This window comes from Humulus lupulus, chromosome 7 (genome assembly GCF_963169125.1).
Source record: "Humulus lupulus chromosome 7, drHumLupu1.1, whole genome shotgun sequence".
Taxonomy (NCBI): Eukaryota; Viridiplantae; Streptophyta; class Magnoliopsida; order Rosales; family Cannabaceae; genus Humulus; species Humulus lupulus.
The window spans coordinates 208,560,757-208,572,515 of NC_084799.1; the positions used below are offsets into that span (position 1 = coordinate 208,560,757).

The following is an 11,759-nucleotide window of genomic DNA, read 5'->3' on the forward strand; positions in this document are numbered from 1 at the left end:
GAACATATTATTAATCAAATTCAAATACTAACACATCATACAATTTTATACACACATTCGCAATCATAACACTAAAAGTTATACTAAACAACAGTATTTAAATATTCTTTTAAAAAATATTGAATGTGTTAAAAAATTACTTTGTAAAGAAATAATAATACATGGTAGAAAACCCACTTTCTACTTCGGTTTTTACATAATAACCAAAGTAGAAACCCCCCCTTTTTTTAATAATTATTTCTAATTATTTTTAAATGACCCAATTCTATTTTTATATATAATTTTTTGCCCTAATTTTTTTAAATAGTCTAATTATATGAATTTATAGTTATATATATATTTTTACAATTCTAATTGGTTTATTTTCATTTAATTTATAACAGAAATAAAAATCACAAAATTTATACACTTAGAATTAAAATTCTTATAAAATTAAATATTTATACATTCACATAATTGTTAAGTAGAATGACCTAATCATTCATATATACATCCACATAATTGTAATTAAGTAAAATAGCCTAAACATTTATATATACATTCACATAAAACTAAAGGTATGTATAAACAAAATAGCCTTACTAATAAATTTAAGTCATCAGTCGGCTTAACTATTCTTGTTGCATTGGCAAGATGTCCTCCCGACCCTTGGCGACAATTTGGCTACTAGTAACTTTGTCATTTAGTTCATTCTACGAAACAAGCCAATGATAGATTAAATTAGTAACTTATAACAACACTTAAAAAAAATTCCTACTTTGCTTTAAATCACTTACAACTCTTTCTTCAATTTTTTTGTCCAAATTATCTTCGACAAGAGTCTTCTTCGTTTCTCGCACTCTTATCTAAATTTCATATCCCTCTACATCTTCCACTCCTAGTTCTTTTTTCTAGGACATCCAACATAATTGAAGTTTAATTATTAAATTTTCCTATGTCTAACAAAATTTCGGCAGCATAACAACTGCATTTTAACATCTCCAAAAATTTAAAAACATGTAAATAACACACAAAATATCTCGACATAGTGTGTGAGTCGAAAAAGGGAAACAATTAATAATATCTATAAAAAATTGGTAGAGTTTCCTTTTTTTTTTGTAACATATCCCAATTTTATAATTATATATAAATTCAACACAAACAAACAGAAAATTAACACACATAATTCCATCCTTATATCACCGCCAACAACAAATTTCCCAAAACCTCTACTTCACTAAAGTAAAACAAATATTTTATAAATAAATATTGCAATAGTAATAAATAAAATTTAAAGATTACTCACCTCCAATATTACTCTTGAAGTCACCCAAAATCAATACCAAATTGACAACTAAATCAACAACCCTACTAAAAAGCTTAAACAAAAACAAATAAAAATCAATTACATAATTAATTAAACCAGTTACATAATCATCAGACAACATATCAAGCTAGCTAGTTATAGAAAATAAAAAACAAATGTCACTATTAATCCAAACATTTCAAGTTCTGACATTGGCAAACAATATTACCTATCGAAGCTATGTTTAGAAATTTAAATAGCATGTCACAACAATTTTTAAATTTTACTAATATATATAATTAATAACATTATATAAAATAACAAAATAAATAAAAAAATATAACACAAATATACTAAAAAATAATTATTAAATTTGGAATAATATAAAAAAAAAATTAACACAAACAAAGTTTTAAGGTAACAAGCCTTCTTTGATGCTCAAAATAACCTCTAAATAAATATTAGCAGCTCTAAAACCTATATATAATAAACACATATCTATAAGAAAAAAGAATCTTAAAATAATATAGAAAATAAAAAAAATCATACAAACAAAGATTTAGTGATTCATACATTTTTCGAAGCTCAAGAACACATTTTAATGTAAGAAAACCAGTCAAAGTCTAATAACAATATCCATTTTCGAATCCTAAAAATACCCACACCCAAAGTCTTTATTTTCTCCCTCAAAAATAAAAATGGAACTAATATTTCTGTTTTTAAGTAAGAAAAATGGTTTCAAATTAACTATAATAAACTTTAGGGTTATTTAATATATTTTAGGACTAATCACGAGTTTGTGATTTATTATTTCAAACGGATTATTGTCTTTCTTCAATCTATATCTTTCAATATATTTATATATGTGTCAGTAAATTTATATTTGAAGTTGCAATATTTTGGGTATATATAAAGACGTAACAAATAAAACAATCAATCTCACATTGCATCACATAAACTCAGATATATCATCAGTCAGTATAAACAAGTATTCCACATGCTAGGCATATCAGTTCATAACATACACAGTTCACAAATGATAACTAGGGCTAGCGCCCTCGGGCTGCTCCCTCTGTTATCTCGTTGTTCTTGGCTACCAATGGCCAATCTGCGCCCTGTGCGCTAATATCATGTACGGTACTCTTAGACCGCTTTTACATATCCCATGGCATAATACCAACATTGACATGACACAATTCCCGGGAGCACTTAGTCCCATCTCAATCATACAACCGGGTGCAGTTTTCTTACCTTTCAATACACTAGTTTCTGATGCCACGAAGCCGCGAGCACGGTCCTCTACCCCAAGCCTCTCCAAAGACCTAGTCACAATGCAAATGAAACATCCTTTGTCACTAATCAATCCAAAACTACTTCCCGGAATCAATCCCACACTCTCGAAACTCCCAAATCCCTAAAACAATGCACCAAAGGCATCCCCCGAACCCCCGGAGCAAAGGCTCAAAATTGCAAAATCCCATGTCCTGAAATAGGCTTAGCGCCGCGTCGCCCAGCAAGTCAGAGAGCTTGCTCTGCCCAGAAACAACCTCGCGTCGCGGCGCCCAAGAACAGGGCCGCGACGCTCCTTCGCGAACCCAGATTTCTGGGTTTTCCCTTACGTTTTTCTCGAACCCAAATCATTCCAAACCATCCTAAATTCATACCTAAGCCCCAAAACCAACTCAAAACCCCTAGTAGACCACACAACAACCTAAAAACGTCATCCCCTAGCTCAATTACACAATTATTCCTAAAATTCACTCTTGAGTTCCATGCCTTAGTAACTCAAACCAGAAAGTTGAAAGCTTAAAACTAAACTCAAACCACACTTCAAATTCCCTAATTCACAACAGAAATAAGCTTTACAATTACACAGAATCCTTACCTTGAATGGAGATTCCAACCTCTAGCTTCAAACCACCTTCTCTTTTGATTATTCCAACTCTGAATTCATACAAAACCAGCCACCAACTTGTTTCAATTCATGCTTATCCTCTATAAACCAGACTTGAAACTTAAACAAATCTTTGATAAATCCTTACCTCTAAGTATTCTTGGCCTAGGCTTGATTTAATAACTCTAAACCCCTTGATTCTCCTTCCAAGAGCCAAATTCAGCTTCCTTCTTCTCTTTTTCTCTTACTCTATCTCTAGGTCTCCAAAATTCAGCATAAACCAATTTTCCCAAAGTGTTAGAAGTAATTGTATTTTCCTTCAGCTGAAACTCACCTATTCACTGCCAAACGACCACTATATCCCTTTCTAACTAAACCTCAAGGGCACACTTGTCCTTTTACTAACATTACAATTCTACCACTTTTCCAATAAAACCTGTTACTCTCTATGGTTACTAATAGTTACGCAGGTTACCAAATCACCAGTTACCATTATCTAGCTTTCTAGGACCGTCTCAGCACGTGCACCACACTGATACCACCACACCCACGTGGTACAAATCACATAGCATAATTATCACATAACATAATACACATAGTCATATAACATGCTTAAAATCATAATCATGCATCTTAATCATTAAAACCACACATAATTCCCATTATGCCCTCCAGGCACACACCCGCCTCTAATAATTTATTATTACCGGCGGACAGTAGCGGCCGAGCCCGCCGCTAATACTTGTATCAAAACCCACATTATTAGTCGCGGGGTCCGCCGCTAATAATATTTTTATTATATATTTTTAAATAACTTAATATTTATTAAATTTAAATCTTTTTAAAAATATAATTCATAATAAATTTGAACAAAATAACCAATTAATTAATTTAAACATAACTAACATTAAAATTAATATTTATCAAACTTACTAATATTGCTATTGCCATTAAAAGTAAATACACTATTAATTTAATCAAAATACATAAATTAATAACTAAATATTATCATTAAGGTCAATATTGTAATTATCCTCATCTTCAACATTTTGATGTGGGAGTGACAGTTGCGGTGGTTGTGTCTATGGCGGTGACCACCCATACATACTAAAGGTAGAAATATATATCTTTCATAGGTACTTGTTTGTTATTATTATTAATTTGTAATAAAAAATTGAAGAAGACATTTCGATATTATTTTAATACAACAATATTGAAATAAATGGTGTCCACTTCCTTGTGCAAGAATAGCCAAAAGGACACGTGTCCAACACTCTATTAATATAAAGATTTATAGGGATGACAATTTTACACAGAAACACATTTACCCGTGGGTATACTTCCTGATGCACAGGGAATTATCGGATAAATTTGGGTTTAGGGTATGGTGAGGATATGAAAGCATATATCTGGTACGGGTTTAGGGTAAGTACAGGTATAGGAGTACCCAACTTACCTTACCCTACCCGATTAAATATATATATTTTGGCTTAATTTGCATGTATATTTAAATATATTCATTTGAGTATGTTTTTAATGTATTATATTTCTTAAAATTTATATGGTAAATTAAAAGATATATACGAATATTAGTATATCTTTCACAGAAAAAATAATTATTATACATACTAAAGGAAGCAACCGCAAGAGCAGAAGTATGGTCAGTTTGTGAGTTCGTCGCAGCAGCAGCAGAGATATAGTCAGTTTGAGAGTTTATTACATCAGTCTCCCTCAACATGGCCACATACTCGACAATTTGTGGACTCGTATGGATCATCTTCAAAGCAATCTCCACAAGCTTATTACCCTTCACCACTAGCACCACAGTTTGCTTCACCACCATTTTCGCGCCCTAACATTGGTGAAGATATTGACCTGAATGTGAATGAATATTTCTCTCCCGGTAGGCTCGGTCCAAACAATAATAATTATGTTACGTCTTTTTATTAAATTAAGACAATTAATATTTTATTATGTTTATTTTATGATTAGCTTATTTGAAATTTTGTTTGATGAATATTAATTGTGTCATTAATAATTAATATTAATATATGTTAAATTTTATTATCTTTAAATAATTATTATATATTTATTTATTATTAAATAAATTCAAACGAATGATTATATTTTTAAAAAATTATTAATTAATTACCGGCGGATTATTAAGAGCGGGACTCGCGCAGTATTAAATGAGTCAAATACGATGTTGACTACTTCATACACCTATGAAGTTTGCCCCTAATAATCCGCCGGTATTAATATATTACCGGCAGGGTGTTAGTCCGCCGGTAATAATTAACCATAATTATCGACCTACTATTACCAGTGTGGTCCCGCCGGTAATGGTCATTGCCGGCGAATTCTAGTATTATTACCGGCGGAAGGCTCCGCTGGTCATAACCTGTTTTGTTGTTGAGCTTTATATAAGAATTTTTTTTTGGCAAGTATATGATTCACTTGTTAAAGTATATCATTATCAAGGGCGACTATTACAATGTCGCCCCTAATATTTTTTTAGAATATTAAGGGTGATTATTGATGTGTCACCCCTGATTTCTTGAATATTAGAGGCGACACATAGTCGTCCCTGATAAAGTCGTCTCTAAAACCATTATTTCTGGTAGTGTGACTCAAGTCCAAAGGCTACATGTTGTAAAACCTAATTACCGGCAAGATTCTCATTAGTTGTAATGTAGAGCTCGATGAAGAAGATTCTTGGGATTGGAACACACAAGAAGACAAGTATAATTTTCTTCCTTACTTTGAGGAAGAAGAAGAAGTGGAACAACCAAGGATGAAAGAAGAACCTCAAGAGCGTACTACTCCACTGATCTCACAAACCGGAAACTTACATGAAGATTAATTAGGAGAATGTTCGAATGAGAAGACACCACACTTCAGAAGACTACAAGAGCTTTACGCGGTAACTAAAATCGAAAATGACATCTCTCTTATGTGTCTATTTGGTGATTGTGAACCTCTAAGCTACCAAGAAGCATCAGAAAGAAAGAAGTGGAGAGACTTCATGGATGAAGAAATCAATTTAATCATGAAGAACAACACATTGGAGCTATACAAGCTTCCACAAAGACACAAGGCGATTAGAGTAAAATGGGTGTACAAGACAAAAAGGAACACCAAGGGAGACGTGGAAAGATAAAAAGCAAGATTGATTGCAAAAGAGTATAGTCAAAGAGAAGGCATTAACTATGATGAGATATTTGCTCCTGTTGCTCATCTTGAAACTGTTAGATTAATTATTTCCTTTGCAGCCCAAAATAGATGGAAGATATACCAAATGGATGTAAAGTCTGATTTCTTGAATGGTTTCCTCGAAGAAGAAGTCTACATTGAGCAACCATTGGGCTATGAAGTAAACGGACATGAAGATAAAGTATTGAAGTTAAAGAAGGCTTTGTATTGACTAAAGCAAGCGTCGAGAGCCTGGAATACACGAATTGACAAGTACTTTCAAGACAAGAATTTTTTAAAATGTCCATATTGTATGCTTGTATGCAGATGACTTGATCTTTACAGGTAGCAACCCGAGTATGTTTGAGGATTTCAAGAAAGACATGAGGAAAGAGTTTGAGATGACAGACATTGGGCTAATGTCTTATTACCTCGGCATTGAAGTGAAGCAAGAAGACAAATGCATTTTCATCACTCAAGAAGACTATGCTAGAGAAGTGCTTAATAAATTCAAGATGGATGACTCTAATCCAGTTGGCACACCGATGGAATGTGGAATCAAGTTGTCAAAGCATGACGAAGGAGAAAAGGTGGATCAAACTCTCTACAAAAGCCTTGTTGGAAGTTTGCGCTACCTAACTTGTATGAGGCCGGATATTCTCTATGTTGTTGGAATCATTAGTCGCTATATGGAAGCTCCAACAACTCATTTCAAGATTGCAAAAAGAGAATGCTTCGGTATATCAAAGGTACAACCAACCATGGCTTGTTTTATTCATCTTCTAATAATTATGAGATAGTTGGAAATAGTGATAGCGATTTGACTGGAGACTTGGATGATAGAAAGTGCACCACCGGATTTGTGTTTTTCACGGGAAACACTGCTTTTACTTGGATGTCAAAGAATCAACCAATCGTCACGCTATCAACTTGTGAAGCTGAATATGTTGCTGCAACTTCATGTGTTTGCAATGCTATTTGGCTAAGAAACTTGCTGAAAGATTTGAATGTGCCACAAAAGGAGCCTATCGAGATTCGTGTTGACAGCAAATCAGCACTTGCACTAGCAAAGAATCGTCTTTCACGAAAGAAGCAAGCACATCGACAAACGTTATGATTATATACGAGAATGCATTGGAAGAAAAGAAGTGAGGTTGGAGTATGTGAAGTCTCAAGATCAAGTGGCAGACATCTTCACCAAGCCACTCAAGGGAGAAATGTTCGCCAAGTTATGAAGCATTCTTGGAGTCACAAATCAAGTTTAAGGGAGGATGTTGAAATATTAAACTTTATTTATTATATTGTTAGTTTCTAGAATTTTCATGAATTTAGAGTTTATAGAGTTTCCATGTATTTATTAGAGTTTCTAGTGTCTTCATGTATTTACTAGAGGTTGTTGAGTCTTTAGCATTCTAGAACTCTCATTTCTTAGTTAGTAGATGAGAATTATCTAGAATAATCTACTGGCTAATAATTTAATTGTGTTTCTAGAAAAGTCCATAGAATCTATGAATAGAGATGCAGTCCCACCATTTTAGATCAAACCAAAAACACAAGTTGTGTTCTATAAAATAAAAAAAATTAAAAAAAAACCCCCCTTCCATCGTAATATTACCTCCCATATAAACATTATAGTTTTCACCCAATTTTTAAAGAATTCTTCCAAATTCATCTTAATTTTCACCATATATATCATTTCCTATTAAGATTGGGGTTGTCCATTTCTATGTTCAGCACACATGTATATAAAAATTCCAATAACAAACAATACAACTACTAACACACAATACAAACACATATATATTGACAATCCCATAATTTATACACACTGGTACCATATCATATGGGGTTTGAGTAGTTCTCAATTCAAAATATGGTAACACCACACACTCAGCTTTTTTTTTTTTCTTTGGGTTCGTCTTATTTCATTTTATTTTATTTCTCTCATTACGTATTTCTATTGCATTCGTGTACTACACACAATGCACAAACACACACATACACACATTAAAAATCCCATAGTACCATATCATATGATTTTAGTACGTAGTTCTTTCTTAGCACTAATAGTTTTGGAAGCTTAGCATACTCCCGTAGAACACAACGCAGGGTCATCAATTCTCCCGTTCAATTTATTCAAGACTTCTTTAAGGTCAGAGATAAACTTGTCAACCAAGCCGCGGCTGAAGTCCTCCCTGATCACCAACCGAAGAACCTTGATGGTTTCCAAATCTCCCGGCATAGCGTAGGCTGGCACAATCCATCCAAACATTCTCAAGTTGTCGGATATGTCGGATTCCGTGTATTCTCTTGCCACACTAAGGGAGAATGCCACCAAGGGCACCCCTATGTCCCTTGAGAGTGTGAAAAAGTGCCCTGTTTCTTCTATTTCTGTTCTGAGTGCTCTTGCATTATCCATACAGTTTGTCATTACTTTCGTGTAGCCCTTTTGAGATTATAACATGTTTAGTGTTAGGACATATGAAACTTTGTGACAGAAGGAGACAATAAGTACATAGAATAAGGCTTTTAATAATGCTCAACAAAAGGATATTTTAGATTTTCTTGAACAAGAAAAGCCTACCTCAATCCCTAACCGCATGAACTGATAGTACTGAGCAATTATTTGACTAGAGCCTGCCAATAAAATATTAGAAAATAACACAGCAGTTATCAATGTTGAGAATAATCCATTTAAATTTGGATTATGAAAGTTGTGTGATGATAAGTTCATTGGTTTGCTTATTTGGATTATGAATAGTACCTTTGGAGAAGTTAAGGGTGAAAGAAGGTTGTTTAGTTCCAAGGTAATTGACCTCGAAGATAAGATCTGTAGGTAAGTCATTCTGAGTCCTCCACACAACCCATCCAACACCAGGATACACAAGTCCATACTTATGGCCACTCACATTGATACTTTTCACCAGAGGCAATTTGAAATCCCACTCAATATCTGGATAAAGGAACGGCGCAACGAACCCGCCACTGGCAGCATCAACATGAATTGGGGTGTCCCAGCCTGTCTTCTTGTTCTTCTCAGTGAGGAGCTCATTGAGACTCCTTACATCCTCAAACTCACCGGTCAATGTGGAGCCGAGAATCGCTACAACACAAATGGTGTTCTGATCCACCATCTCAACTGCCCGCTTAGGATCCATCACATAATATCCCACTTTTAGGTCAACCTTTCTAAGTTCAACCTCAAAGTAATTTGCAAACTTCTCCCAACATACCTATTCATTCTCCCACCACCTCAATCAGTCAGCAACATGCCAAAAAGAAAAGGGGAGAGAGAGAGAGAGAGAGAGAGAGAGAGAGAGAGTATTTTATAATAAGTGTTACTAACAACACCGTTTTTAGACAGTTGGTTGATTATTGAGATTGGAGAATGAGATCACCTGAAGGTTGGCACCAATGACTATATTAGGTTTTCCATTTCCTTCTCCCTTGTGCTGCCATTTTCTCTTGAAAGCTAGACCAGCCAGCATTGCGGCCTCTGATGATCCAATGGTTCCCACGCCAGCAGCAGGCTCTGTATTATTACCTTCTTCCACAACACTAGGAGCGTTGAAAAGGCGGGCAATCATGTTCACACAACGTTCCTAATTAAACAATCATCAGTTAGTGATAATTATTAAAAAGAGAAGGTACCAAGTGAGAATTTTGACGAAACAAAATAGGAAGAGGAGAAGAAGAAGAAGAAGAAGATGATGATGATGATGATAGTTAACATTCAATTTCCCCTTGAGAAAAAAATAATGAAGATTTCATTTTAATTATTACTCTAAAATTTTATTATTAATACTAATAGTGTATAATAGGTTCTGAGTAAAGAAATAAGATTGTTTCTCAATAAATAAATAAATAAATAAGATTGTTATTAATATATATATATATATATAGACAGTTGGTTGATATTTATAACGATCATAAAGATAGTAACTAAGAGCTGATGAAAAGAAAAAGATGATGGGAGACCTGGAGTTCGGTGGTGACAGGATTCTGAATCATGTTGACGAAGTTCATGTTGAGGGAGGCCATGATGAGTTTATCGCACTCAGGCTCCATCGAAGTGTTGATAAAGGAGCCCACGTCGAGGAGTGGAGTGCCGTCCAACTTGAGCTCGTCACTTATGAACTGGTACACCACTTCCTTTGGCATAGTCTCATCCGGAATCCTCCACTTCGGTAGCTGCCGCAGGTCGTACCGAGACGCGTATGGCACATCCATGAGATCGTCCATGCCATCACCACTCTGTGTTATTGATAGCACCATCCTGATATCTCTGTATTCTTTTCTTAGATATTTTCTATATGATGATAATTATACATATATCACACATCTATATATACCCGCACAAATGATAAATGAGATAAATGATTATTTTTACGTAGAGTGTGAAAAAAAGTACTATAGTAATTGGCCTGGTCATTGATGGTCTTTTGTCCCAACAGGAACATGTGTTTTGTATCGATAGGGTGACCACCCCTACATACTAAAGGTAGAAATATTTATCTTTCGTAGGTACTTGTTAGTTATTATTATTTATTTGTAATAAAAAAAAATGAAGAAGACATTTCGATATTATTTTAATACAACAATATTGAAATAAATGGTGTCCGCTTCCTTGTCCAAGAATAGCCAAAATGAAATAAATGACATTTCGAACTTAATTTGACTATATATTTATATATATATATAAATATATATTCATTTGAGTATGTTTTAAATTTATTCTATTTTTTCAAATTTATATGATAAATTAAAAGATATATACGAATATTAGTATATCTTTTACACAAAAAATAATTATTATACGTTTTGAATTATAAATTATAAACTAAAAAGTAAATACTTCTGAACTTAACATGGCCCTCAACACGGCCACATACTCGACAATTTGTGGACTCATTTGGATCATCTTCGTAGGAGTCTCTACAAACTTATTACCCTTCGCCACCAGCACCACAGTTTGCTTCACCACCATTTTTTCGCGCCCAAACAATAATAATTACGTTGCGTTTTTTAATTAAATTAAAACAACTGATATTTTATTATGTTTATTTTATGATTAGTTTATATGTAATTTTGTTTGATGAATATTAATTGTGTCATTAATAATTAATTTTAATTTACGTTAAATTTTATTATCTTTAAATAATTATTATATATTTATTTATTATTAAATAAATTCAAACAAATTATTATATTTATTTAAAAATTATTAATTAATTACCGACGGATTATTAAGGACGGGACTCGCACGGTATTAAATGAGTCAAATACAATATTGACTACTTCATACACCAATGAAGTTTTCCCCTAAGAATTCGTTGGTATTAATATATTATCGGCAGGGTGTCAGTCCGCCAGTAATAATTAACCATA

At 33.5% G+C, this 11,759-nt stretch overlaps 1 protein-coding gene across 1 annotated transcript; it reads right to left on the reverse strand.

Moving 5' to 3' along the window:
* Positions 1–8,148: 8,148 nt before the first annotated feature.
* On the reverse strand, positions 8,149–10,751 carry LOC133789340 (glutamate decarboxylase 5-like). Its single transcript, XM_062227195.1, has 5 exons — positions 10,350–10,751; positions 9,770–9,973; positions 9,136–9,604; positions 8,956–9,008; positions 8,149–8,817 (listed from the first exon to the last, which is right to left on the reverse strand). The coding sequence occupies exons 1-5, from the start codon at positions 10,644–10,646 to the stop codon at positions 8,452–8,454; spliced, it is 1,389 nt and encodes a 462-aa protein (XP_062083179.1). The 5' UTR covers positions 10,647–10,751; the 3' UTR covers positions 8,149–8,451.
* Positions 10,752–11,759: the final 1,008 nt, after the last annotated feature.

Excerpts from the sequence above, each read along its gene's own strand:
- LOC133789340 (XM_062227195.1), bottom strand. The coding sequence starts at position 10,646 with ATGGTGCTATCAATAACACAGAGTGGTGATGGCATGGACGATCTCATG. Across the intron at positions 9,974-10,349 it reads CTGTCACCACCGAACTCCAG|GAACGTTGTGTGAACATGAT; the intron begins GTCTCCCATCAT and ends TTGTTTAATTAG. Across the intron at positions 9,605-9,769 it reads TCATTGGTGCCAACCTTCAG|GTATGTTGGGAGAAGTTTGC; the intron begins GTGATCTCATTC and ends GAGAATGAATAG.